Here is a 13389-nt window from a genome sequence, read left to right as displayed (position 1 = left end):
GCTATTTCAGACCACATACTGCTGGCCAGCACGCCAGGGGAGTTTGAAGGGCACGTAACAGAGCCACAACGGCTGGTGGAGCCTCTGCCAAATGGGAACAGCAGCTGGTGTCTGTCCTTCCATGGCAGACAAGAGACACTCAAAAAAAAGGGATTTATGTGAAGGAAAAACCATTTTGGCATTACCAGGAGCCGTTTTTACCAGGCATATGGTGGCATTCGAGGACACTGTGTTTCAGAGTACATGGATTTTACTGGACATTTCCAACTGACAGTGACGATGATCGCCGGCTCCGTTCCACTCTCTTCCCGTCTGACACATACCTCACGCAAAAGGTACTTACTTGCTCTCAAGGATGTGTAAGATCCACGTTAAAAGGCTATAGTCCCGTATGATTTCATAGGCAGATTTGGCAACCTGGGCAGCATTCTGTAGAATTTCCAGAATACAATTCTAAAAACCCAAAACAAAATATTACCCTTCAGTGGGAAAACTTTACTTACTTGATCAAAGAAACAATTTTTAAAATGTAATGGTACGCTATAATTACAGGTGCCTGCTGCAGATGAAGTTTGCTTTAATAAGTCCGTCAGAGTGGTGGCCATGCAGGAACCTTTCCCCACAGGTGACAGCCAGAGGACACAGACTCCTACAGCAATCACAGCCCCGGGGGGAATGCCCACTTCTGCAAATCCATTATGTGGAACCACCCACAAGCAAAGATACGCCATGGAAACCAAGCAGCCCAGACACGCAGCAGCCTGAGCCGGAAGAAGATGTGGGCGGTCCACTTTGTCCCCCAGGTTTTACCACCTGGAAAGGAGGACACAGAACGGGACTGCCTCCTGAACCGTTTGCAGGCTGCTTCAGAATTGTCACACGTTATGAGGAACAGAAAGCTACCGTAGTACTGCAATTCGGTTTATTCAACCGTGTTTCTAAAGCCTGACTCGCTCCCACTTACCCACATTTTACATAATATCAGACGTATGAGCTGACCAGGCTAGAAATTAATCAAAATACCAAAAGCTTTTCCTATTTACTTCTTCCAACTACCTGTGGTATCTAGAAAACACAGGGATCAGCTCACGGTTCTAGGGGACGGAGCGAGTGCACAGGCTCCCCGATTAGCTCAGGGAGACGGTCCGTTCCACCCTGACTCCTGCTTCCCAGCCAAGCTTTGGTGACTCGCAGCTTCTGGACAGTACGTGAAATCTTGGTGGCTCAAGAGCTCCTCAGACAAAGTCCCTCCATCACTCACGGGGAGAATCTGTTTCTAGACTTCTTGGCCAGCTCCTAGGACTCATGATTACTGCTGATCAGTCCCTCTCTCTCGATGGCAAAATAAAGAGGCCTTCGTACCAGCCAAGGACACAGTAGGAGGGCCACAGTGAAAAGCATTTCATCAGAGGACAAATGACACTGGGAGTTACAACACTGCGGCCTCGGAAGAATCGCACCGCAGGCAGGCGACGGGAAGAGCGTTTGCAGTACCTTGTTTTCCCTCATTGAAAGCGGGGTTTGGGTCTGTGGTGTCCAGGCTGGGAACAGAATTCCCACGGACTTGGCTTCTAAATGAAACCCTGAGGAAGAGCACAGACCTTTCAGAGGCAAATAACCTTGCAGAACCCACATACCTGCGCCCCTTCGTCACACAAAGGGCTGTGGAAGAAGGACAGGATGATGTGAAAAACGCCACGCCGCGTGTACAGCTCGTAGCAGTGCTTGTCACGGATCCCCTGCCGCAGAACGCCAAGCACCCACTCCTGCTCCGTCTTTTGCTATAGCCCGGGCAAACAAGAAACCGTTGTTAAACAAGTGAAAGCCTCCTTATGTGACAATTCCTCAGACACCTCTATTTTCACATGGTGGCAAAGATGGTACTGCAGCAGCCTTGACCTCCCTCTGATCACGTTATTAAGCATCCTTAATTTCATCTTTGATTCCATTTCTTCAGGAATAAAGGACCAAGTCAAGTTTAAACATCCAGCTTAAGTCAGGTAGGTGTTTTGTAAAAGAATACTTAATATTTAACCCAGTGATTCACCAAGAACCATAAAACTCAAGACTCTAAAGCAGAGTTTTTAAGGTTTGAGAAGCTACATAAAAATTAACTCATGGAACGAAGACATTCCTACGCGCCAGCCCGCGTGAGCTGTTAGTTTTGTGACCTTCTTGCTCTCGCGCTGCTTATGCAATCGTGTTGGCTGTGCAGCAAACAGTATTGATGGGGAAAATGTCAGAATGACAACAGTGGCTGGATAACTCGATCCAGGAGTCTCTGGGGACCTAGAGGACTCTGGAAGCATTACCTCGAAGTCGGAGCTGTAGAAGAACTGGTAGAAGCCCGGCACTTTGTCCATATGCAAATACTCATGTGATAGCAGGAACTTGCTGATCTTCAAGTACATGTGCTCCTCTGAGAACACAGGCAGACAGTCACTCACAACAGGCACCAGCAGGACACCCCATGGTCTGGCAGAATCAGGGGTAGGTATTTTGGGAACAAAAGCTCCACAGGCCCTGTTCCTACGGAGCTTTAGATTACTAGTTCTTGAGAACGAGGGTACAATTAGACACTTCAATTCTACACTGAACACGGGCTTCCTCTCCTGGCTCAGAAACCACTGCTGGGGGTGGAGCCCTTCACAGACCTCGCCCTGTCCCCAGTTACCGTCCTACTGCACAAGCTCAAATCAGCGGGAGGGCAGAGTGGGACTGGGCCACACACATGACAGATCAGGGCTGATACCACACCCACCAGCCCCACCTGCCTCCAGCCTCCCACCGAAAGGAACTGTCACAGCACGGGAGGCTCAGACACCTACTGGGTCCCTAGGCTCCAGAATGCAACAAGGCAGGAGGACAGACACCCCTCCTGCCACTTCCCACCCTTGGATCACGGGTTCCAGTCTGTCCAGACCAGTGGCAGCCTCTGAGTCCACCTGTGACCACTGCTGTCCTCCCCACATGAGCAGGGACAGAGCTGCACACGGGACCAAAAACATCACGGTCTCTGCTAATTCTTTTCTTTCCTCCCCAAATTTACAAGGCAAGGAAAAAAATGAAATGGGAACAGATGAAAATCAGATCTGAATTCTAATAGCAACCAATTACAAACTAAGTATGGGGCCTTGGCTTGGGGCCTCAGTCGGGGCGGTGTGCAGGGGCATGCAGTTGGGGGGCTGTTTCCTCATCTGAAATGTGACCACATTCCACTGAAAGAACCTTGTGGGCCCTGATGATACAACATTCTACAATTTTTCTCTCGATAACCTAAAAATCAGCCTACGAAGAACTAACTTCTCCTGGTCACGCTACCTTAGCAGTGGGACCCGTGTTCTCATGAGTAACAGAAAGGGGCCGTGTTCCATTGCCTTGGGTTACACGTGCACGGCACTCACAGGCCAAAGGTTTTCTAGCCTAAGCACGAATCAACGATTAATAACTGCAGTGCTGGCGGTGGCAGCTAACACCAGTGGGCACAGAGCACGATCCGTGTCACCCTCATGGCAGTCCTCGAAGCAGGGGGTGCTATTATCACCCGCATCATACAGAGAAGAAACTGAGGCAGAGAGAGGTCCAGGACACTCTGACTTGAGTCTGCGCTTTCAGTCCTGGGGTTACTGTTCCTACGCTGTGATCAGCCCAGGTTCTTATTTCAGTTTTATCTGCTTTTACCACAGTTTTATACAACTACAAGCAGAGATGATTATGCGTCCTTTCCCCTGAGAACACACTGTTCTGCACCTTGCCTTCTCATTTAACTTTTTCTGATTTCATCCCTCAGGGGTCCACACAGAGCTTCCTCACACCCATTGTTTAGTTACTGTCCATTATCGATGGGCATTTACGTGGCTGCAAACCTTCGCCACTATGAAAATTGAGTGACCCTGAACATGTCATTTCTCACAGATGTGTGATCGACTGTATCTGTGGGATTAATTCCTAGGAGTGGACTTGCTCAGCCTCAGTTTTTCAGTTTCTCTTCAACCCAACTCTATCAGTGGTACCTGGTTTCAAAATCTGCAAGGCTGCTTTGGCAATGAAGAGAGCCAAGGTAAAAGTGAGTCTCATGTTCTGAGTTCGAATCCCATTCCGGACTACATCCAACAGGTAAAGGAGCTTAAAAACAGAAAAGAAAAAACAAGACGAGCATCGTCAGAACTGTGGCTGGTCTTGCCTTGTGCAGCTGAACCACACCTGCTCCTCACAGCCCAGGGGCCACCAGAGACGAAGCTCACAGTAGCAGATGCTCTGCTTGCCACCATCTCAGGAACACCTCTGGTTTTCCTTTTCGGAGTCAGGCATGTGCTCAACAGCAGAGAGGAACCTGGCACCACGCCCTGAAAATCCAATCGCTCCTGTCTCTCTACCACCAGGGTGTGCAGGTTTCTGAGGCTCAGTGTGCTGTGGGTAATAGCTACCTTAGCAACTGCATTTAGACCACAGCAGTGTTCAACAGAAGTCAAACCATTTTGTCTACCCGCAGCACAAGCAGAGTCTGTAGGGAGAAACCTTTCTCAACCACTCCAGAAGGCTGAGGATCAAAGACAACCTCTTATATCACCTCCTGAAGAGAACAGACTTTGGCTCTTTGGCAGGTCTCCTGGTTTCCACCAAACCGGGTGGACAGCCAGTTCTCTGAAGCCGCCAGGCCTACCCTCAGCCCCGGAGGGTGTCCCCTCTTCCTACTTACCTGAGACTGCTCTCGGAACCGTGCCCCCTCCAGGTGTGAGTAGTAGGCCGCCAGGACACAGTAGGCCGCGGCACGCATCTGGGGGTCATAGCTGCTGAGGGCTGCGACAGTCAGGCCCAGAGCATTGGAATCCAAAAATTTCCGACAATCCACCACAAATTCTACAGGAAACAAAACACAGCATTAAACACACACAATGTGATTTCATGATTCTTGTGCAACGTGGGGAATTAAATTTCCTTTTGCATCTCACCAATATCAGCTACTTGTGCTAGCTACAAGGAAGGCAAGATTTTCTTGGCTCCCCCTAATTTCTGCTGAAGTTAGACAAAAGACTCTCTTCCTTTCTGTGGCAATAATTACCGTGCCTTCAGTTTCTAAAATGTCTGTATATCCCAACCGGGACAATCTCATTACTTCTCATAAACACCCAACGAGCCAGAGGAGAGCGAGGTGACACTGCTGAGATGCCAGAGGCCTGGGGAACACGACTGGGGAATCAGCAGAGAAAATTGGCCCCCAGTTTCCACCTTGTTCAGCCCACTGCCCGAGGTTCGTGTCTACAAACACCTCTGAGGAAAACACATAAGGCAGTGAGAGCGGGGAAATTCAGCCGGCACAGACCAGCACGACAAAGGATTCACTTCCATCCACTCTGCAACCCTAGTTCTTTCTTCAAACAAATAAGAAAAATCTCGGGGAGGAGTGGCCCACCAAGCTTAAGCAAAAGCCACAGTAAAAAGTGGCCGATGTCCACCTGCCGCCTGTGAGGCCTTGAGAAGCTCTCAGTCACTCCAGGAAAGGACGAGGCTGAGAGAGAAGAGGCCAGACACACATGGGGACCTGCCTTACCACAACCTTTGGGACACTGCGACTGCTCTATAATAAAAACCCAGGCCTTCTTACAAGGTAAATACTGTCAAGAAGAAAATCAGAATAGATAGGTCACCTTGTTCAAAACTGACTAAACCAGTCATGATAATTACCCACAATGATGTTCTTCAGACTGAGTTACCAGTGACCTAATTAAATTAGGAACCAAGCACAAGCCAACTGAGATGACTATGCCAAACGAGTAATCTTGGAACACACTATTAATGAAACATACTCAATTGATAACATTTTTTAAAAGTTACAGGAAAGATTGAGCATGTTCAGTAGAGACACTGAAGACACAAAAACCCAAACCAAGTTTCTAGAGATGAAAACAAACTAAAACATCCGAGATGAAAACTGCACTGAATGAGATTATCAGATTAGACACTGCATAAGAAAAAGATTAGTGAACTTGATGACAGCAATCAAAATTACCCATAACGAAACGCAGAAAGAAAAAAATGATCAGAACCTCAGTGGGCTGTGGGACAATTTCAAACAGCTTAACATGTGTAATTAAGGTCCCAGAAAAAATCTGAAGAAATAATGACCAAAATTTTTCCAAATCTGACCAAGAAACTGTAAATTTACAGAGCCAAGAAATGCAATGAACCCCAATTATATGTAGCACAAAGAAAATCAGTGTTTGAGACCAGGGATTAAAAAAAAAAGCTTAAAAGTAGCCATATAACATAGGAATGATGGCAGATTTCTTGTTAGATACAATCCAATCCAGAAACCAGAAGGAATATCTTTAAAGTACTGTAAACAAAACAAAACAAAACAAAACCCTGTTAACCCTGAATTTTATAACCCCGTCAAAATCTTTCAAAAGTTAAGACTTTTTTCAGACATACAAAAGCTAAAAGAATTGGTCACCAGCAAATTTGAACTATTATAATATAAGAAACCTTATAGGAAGTGTATTTCAGGCAGAAGGACAATGGTACCAGATAGAAATCTGGATCTACACAAGCGAATGGAGAGCCAGAAACGGTAACTATGTGGCAAATATCAAATATTTATTATCTCTTTAAAAAATAATAACTTGAAGCAAAAATAACAACCTATTATGGGGTTTTTAGCATACTGAAGTGTGATGTATAATAAGAATAGCATGAAAGCCAGAAAAGGTAAAATGGATCTATACTTTGCACCTCACTGTTTTAAGGTTCTTATACTCTACATGAAGTGGTACCATCTCACTTGAGGGTAAAGTGCATTAAACTGCAGGTGTGTACTATAACCCTAAAGCAACCATCAAACACAAACGCACACATAAGTTGTAGCTAAAAGCCAATAAAAAAGATATTATAAAATGGAGTCAGACCATAATCACATTAAATATAAATGGTATACATACTCCAATTAAAAGGCAGAGATGGTTAGATTAAATAAAAAGCAGAACCTAAGTACATGCTATCTATAAGAAAACCACTTTTAATATCAAGATGTAGATTAAAAGTGAAAGGATGAAAAAATAATCAGATGACTCTTGGGCTCTAACAGCTTAGGAACACAAGTTTCTAATTTTCTCATTTTTAACAAGTGACTATTTTTGATGAGCGGGGGAAGAAACTCCAAAGCTTTAAAAACATCAAACTGTGGATAAAATTATATTGTTTTGGAAAAGATGAAATGTGTTTAAGAGACACCTACATACGTACATAACAAATAGACATAAATGGAATACACTTGGGCAACACAACAGTCTAAACATTTAATATTACACTCACTAAAAACAACCAGTATTCAGCTGGCTGGGATATTTTTAGTAATTACTGAGATATAAGACAAATAGATTTTCCAAGTGTCCATGAGGAAAAGTCAATTTCATGCTTTGTGGTCTCCCTGCTACTCTATGGAAGTCTTGGCTTTGTAACATTTATGGAAAAGAGGAGCCCTTGGGATGTGGAAAATATAATAGGCTATTTAAAGATAGTTATAAATGCCATTCTCTTTGTTTCAAGAACCTCACAAATAGCAATTTGGCTGTCCAATAACAGACCTTCAGATCAAAATGTCTTAACCTGGACAATTATGAAAGATTAAAACAAAGAGTGCCCCAGTTTGAGTGGGCTTTAGAAGCAGTGCAACTGTGCTGTTGGATCATCAGAAATCTTCCTTAAGCCTCTTCTTCCACAACATCCCCCAGAGGTGTACTGCTGGGTAAAGCTCATCACAGTGAGAAAAGTCCATGGGGCCTTTACTCTGGTCGTCTGGTGACGAGGCTCAGAGAACTGCAAATGGGCCCTCCTGTTCTGGCTGCTTTGTGGCATGTGTGAATTATGAGCTGCAGATTTCAGCCCAGTTCTGTTGAGGACAAGAGTTCACTGTGGAAAAAGCATTTGTCACTGCCACTGCTAACAGCCTTGGCTGGCCCAGTCTCCTGGCCAAGGACTCAAAGAAGGGAAGCAGTAAGGTTAAGAAAATAGGTTCCCATTTTCAGCAGGGTTGAAAATGGAGCAGTAAGACTAGTTACTGTGAAAACTGGCAGCCACACAGAAAAACTAATCGCGTGCCCAATTTAGGATTGCAAAAAGTTTAGCGATGCCTGGACCCAGGAAGTAAAAAAATACTGTGAGACCTTTTGCTACACTCAGTACAGCTAAATCTCATAGATGATACAGTGTGGGATAAATGGAGCTCAACAGAAAAAAATCACATCATGTATAAAATCATTTAACGTTCAAGCACAGGACCGTGGCCCCTTCTGGGGAGAAAGGGGCTTGAGGAGCTGCCAATTTGCTCTATTCCTTATCTGGCTAGTGGATTCACCAAACCTCAAACCATGCACATATAATTTATGTACTTTTCTGTGTGTCACACTTCAACTAACTTTAGTGGTAAGAATTTTCTTCTGCCAATGAACTGATGTTCTTCCTTTTGGTAGTCAATGAAATTTGTTTAAAAATCAGGCCTCCATCTTTTGCTCAGGAGGACAAGTAGCCCAGAGCAACATTTAATAAACCTACTTTTTGGGGGTGCTTTGGTTTTTTGGTATATCTATTTCCCTCTCCACCTCTAGGCTTTTTGAAATGTTCTGCTTCCATGTGAATTTTTAGTGTAGTCAGTATTTTAAGCTATTGCAAATCCTTTTCAAGATTAGGAGGGACATGCTCTATAAATTTTTCTACCTGATTATACCAATAAAACTTAAAATGGGATGTATTTGGAGATTTAAAGGTAAGAAAACTGGTGTCTAGTACGTTTCTCTAATTTGGAAGACCATGTACTAGTTACCACTCTTCACAAACGGCCTCCCAGACTCCGCCCCCCACCAAGAAAAAAAAGTACAGTATTCAAGATTTTGTGCAAAACACCAACTGCATTTTACTCTAAATATTTCCCAAGCCATTGCCTTCTGTCTACTAAAAGCTCTATTGCAAGACAGAAGAATAGACTAAGTGATTTGTTATAATTCACAAAAGTTACAACGTTCAGCAACCTCATGTGTTTAGGTTGTGGAAAATTTATTTTCATGTTTGATGAGAAGCTGACTTATCCAGCACCATCAAGGCACAGGGGGAAATCAGAAGTGCTTTCTGGCCACAGACGAGTAGAGAGATCTGTCTCAGTTAGCCTGCTGCTTAATCGTCACCAGGGCAATTAAGATATCCACTGGCCATTACCATAATTTGACACTTGCATGAAATGCTCCCTGCTCCCTTGCAGATAAAACCCAGCTTCAGCAACACAGCACAGCGCTCACCGAGGGGAGCCAGAGCCAACACAAAGGGCTACTGTGGGGAATCGCTATGAAAAGCCAGCCCCCTTTGATCTTTTTAAAAGGGATATAAAAAGCAGTGATGGAGGATCAGCAAATCTGTACATAAATAGGAGCATTTGCATATATAAAGGAAATTTTCAACTTTAAAAGGAGGGAAAACAGGACAAATAATGGAACATGGTCTCTCCAATGCACCTAACTCTACCCGGTAGAGAAAGCAGCCTGGGGAGCCCCTTTAGGGATCATGCCGGCTCTGCCAAGGGGCACATAAGTGAGACACAAGCCTCCACCTCCCACCACCACACCCACCAGGGCACTCACAGGCCTCTAAAGCAAGCTAGTCCCAGGAGAACACGCAAGGAGCTGGGACCATAGGTTCCCTCCAGAACAAGAAAACCATGGCCAGAGGTCAAGTGAGGAAGAATATTCACTGTATACCCTTTAGCGCCTCCTGAACTTGGAACAGTGAATGTATTATGTAACGTTAAATAACTAAAAATTAGACTTCTAATTCTGTGAAGATGAAGCAGATACACTTTTTGCTATTCTTCCTACAAAGTACAACTGAAAACTCTGAGCTTTCTATTTAAAACAAGCCCTTTGTGTTGGCTCTGATAAGATGACTCTGAAAGGTACAAAAAAAGTAGACCAGCTAGTTCCTGGGTTGTCTTTTTGCCTCGTATGTCCTAAACGTAGAGCTGAAGCAGCTGTCAAGATGGAAACAAAAAAGCCCAAACAGAAGCCTGCTCTCTCTAGCAAAAAGAATGGAAAAGGAACTGCCTAGAAAAACAGAAAACTTTTACACAATAATGGCTCTACTCCAGCCAAATACCTCACTGTGCCCCACTCCTGGCCATGCCAGCAGGCCCAGGCTCCTACCCCTGCCAGACTAGAGGGAGGTGCCCCAAATGCTCTGCTAGATGGCATCAGGGAAGGCCAGCTAGGAAGGCAGGACTTTCCTCCCCACTGGACAGTAACAACACACCTCTCCTGCTCCCCACTGGGGTGTCAGAGGAAGCCTAGCAGAGAGCAGGGATGTTCACCACTGCCCAGGATGACAAGGCTCCCCTCATTTTACCCCTCCCCGCCAGAAAAGATCCATGCAGGCCTAGTGGGCAGCTGGGACTCGCCCCCAGGCCCAGCTCCCACGAGGAGGAAAGACGCCCCTTCCAATAAACGGGGGCTGAAACAACTGCACATCAATAGGCAACAAAATATGAACCTGGACCTAAACCTCACCTTTTGTATAAAAACTTACTCAAAATAGATCATGGGCTTAAATGTAAAGTATAAAACTATAAACTTTTAGAAATAAACATAAGAAATTCCTAGATTTGACATCAAAAGCATAATCTATAAAAAGAAAAAGTGATAAACTGGACTTGCTCAGAACTAAAAACTGTGGGTCTGTAAAAGATCCTGTAAAGAGGGAGAAAAGCTACAGACTGTTAGAATATTTGTGAACCACAAATCCTTCAAAGAACTAGTATCTGGAATATATAAAGAACCCTCAAAACACTGCAAAAAAAAAAAATCCCATTAGAAAATGCACAAAAGACATGAACAGACATTGCACTCAAGCAATATGCAGCCGGCAAATAAGCCACAGGATGTTCAACACCATCAGCCACTAGAAATATGCAAATTTGAACCACAACGAGCTATCCCTACACCATTTCAGAAGGCGCCAAAACAACACATCTGACCGATTTGGGAAGATCACTCTGTCTTTGTTGATGTGTGTACATGTATGTGTTTTCATTCTCTCTCTGCCCCCCATTTACCCACAAAGACTCCCACCCTCAGGCCACCAGACACAAAACACAATTTCTAAAATATACTTAAACCAAGAAAAAGCCAACCTTAGCAGGCTCTGACTCATTCCCAAGTAAAAAGTTTCTCATTTCTGTTTGTATTTGGCAACTATCTAATAAAAATTTAGAAAATGCTTATCATTAGGAATTAGGAAAACATCAAGGACAGAGGGATACTCCCAGATTTTATATTACAAATTTTTTTGTTTTTGTTTTTGTTTTTAAAAAAAACCTATATGTTCAAAATGCTGTGATTCTGCTGAAATGAACAAAAAGATAAGAAAATGGCTGAAGATCTTTTAAGAATTATTTTCAAGCTGCAGCTCCTCGCGTGGTAATAGCAGTAACCACCACAACCAGCCTGACCCCAGAGGAGGCACGAGCAGGGCCTGGCCCCGGGAGGAAGGCTGCGGTTACCTGGCCGGGTCAGCTCACTGAATAGCTGAAGGAGAAAGCAGGGGTCGTACAGGCCGTCGAGATCCACCGCGCTCTTGTCTTTGAATATCAGCTCCTGTGCATCCTGATAAAGCCAAAACCAACAAAAATGTGCAATTCAACCACACAAGTGTAATACAGGCTGAGTATCCCTTATCCAAAACGCTGAGGGCCAGAAGTGACTTGGATTTCAGATTTTGGAATATTTCCATAAAAACAATGAGATATTTTGGGGATGGGACCTAAGTCTAAACATGAAATTCATTTATGTTTCATATATACTTATATGCACAGCCTAAAGGCAATTTTGTACAGCATTTTTAATAATTTTGTGCATGAAACAATGTTTGCGTACACTGAACCATCAGAAAGCAAAGATGTCCCTGCCTCATGTCAGTGCTCAAAAAACTGGATTCTGCAGTATTTCAGATTTCGAATTCCCAGGTTAGGGACACTCAACCCGCACCATGTTAATGTGTACCCACATTGCCAGAGCTCAAGTTATTTTGAACATTTAAGGACATAAAACATAAGTGGTTCTGTAAAAAGCAGTGCTTATACATGACATGACAGAATCTTTGGGATTTGCTCCAAAAAATATTTTTGGGGGGCAGGGGTGTTATAAACGAAACAAGTGTGGCCAGTGCTGATAACCACTGAAGCTGGGTAGTGAGCATATGGGGGTCCAGTCTCTGTACCTTTGTATATGGTTGGAAATTAACAAAAAGTTAAATAAACAAAGCTGAGGGTATAGATGAGCCCTTGGAGGGGAAGGGGCAAAACAGCACCAGGCGCACCTCAGGCGGCAGCAGCCTCCGGTTCTGGGGGAAGTGCAGGATGGTCTGCAGCATCCGGTCCCGATCCAGCAGGCGGAGGATGTCCCCGACGCTTGGCTGCTGCCACAGCGACTTGCCCAGGCTCCGGCACGTCTTGTGATGCTCCACGGCCGCTGGGCCCCACAGTAGCACCCTACAGCCACCCAGGGGAAAAGAGACTGGTCACAGGGTCCCCCCAGGAAGAGAATTATAACGATGGTGATGACGATAATGACCACAATAGGAAGCGTTTGTAAAGCCACTAAGTCACATCAGGTGCGGTTCTGGGCGTTACCTGTGTTACCACTTAACCACCATCACAGCTTAGGAAGTAGCTGGTGATGATGGTGATGCTGAGGGTGGGTGACAGTGTCAGTGATGACGATGAAGCCAGCGCATACACAAGAGCTTACGATGTGCCGGGCCCTATTCTAAGCCCTTCACGTGTATAATTCACTCAACCTGCGCAAGAACCCCATAAGGTAGGTACCATTATCATCCCCCTGTGCAAATGGGGAAAGAGGTACAGAGAGGATTAAGAAAGCTGCTCAGCTGGTCACCTGCCCAGTGGTCCACGGCAGGGCCAGGATTCACACTCGGCAGTCTGGCTCTAGAGTCCTTGCTGGAATCCTGACCTTCTCCCTGCTTACGCATGGCCAGGAGCGAACCAGGTCTGCCCGCCCAAGCCTTTCAGCCAGGTCCACTGTGTGCACACCACGCACGGCCTTCACACCACGGCCCCCAGTGCTGCTGCCAGATGCCCACCTCGCCTTCTTCCTGGAACACGACCCAGGCCTCCCTCTTCCTCCCCAGCCCCACCGCTGCCAGGCCATTCCCCTAAAAGCCCAGCTCTGATGAGGGTCGCTTCTCTGCTATATCCTGGAGAGAAATGGAAACACTTCAGTCTGGTACTCATGCCCTTCATAGCCAACTCATCTGGCCTTCCCACCACCCACTTCCCTGCACGAATCCTGTGATCCAGATAAGCTGACCTACTCCCTATTCTCTGAAATGTCCTGA

The 13389-nt window shown here is 45.2% G+C and overlaps 1 protein-coding gene across 1 annotated transcript in view; it reads right to left on the bottom strand.

The window, feature by feature from the left end:
• URB1 (URB1 ribosome biogenesis 1 homolog (S. cerevisiae)) overlaps positions 1-13389 on the bottom strand; it is a 77916-nt gene that overhangs the window by 5492 nt on the left and 59035 nt on the right. Inside the window, exons 29-35 of the mRNA XM_012657406.1 lie at positions 12352-12523; positions 11537-11639; positions 4700-4860; positions 4014-4125; positions 2313-2419; positions 1638-1781; positions 344-453 (exon numbers count right to left, since the gene is read on the bottom strand). Of these exons, the coding sequence (XP_012512860.1) occupies positions 344-453; positions 1638-1781; positions 2313-2419; positions 4014-4125; positions 4700-4860; positions 11537-11639; positions 12352-12523 (909 nt within the window). The remainder of the gene's footprint in view (positions 1-343; positions 454-1637; positions 1782-2312; positions 2420-4013; positions 4126-4699; positions 4861-11536; positions 11640-12351; positions 12524-13389) is intronic.

This window comes from Propithecus coquereli, unplaced genomic scaffold (assembly GCF_000956105.1).
Source record: "Propithecus coquereli isolate 6110/MARCELLA unplaced genomic scaffold, Pcoq_1.0 Scaffold54, whole genome shotgun sequence".
In the NCBI taxonomy this organism is placed as follows: Eukaryota; Metazoa; Chordata; class Mammalia; order Primates; family Indriidae; genus Propithecus; species Propithecus coquereli.
The sequence above is the reverse complement of the archived record's forward strand: the minus strand, read 5'-3'. Positions and strand labels throughout refer to the sequence as shown.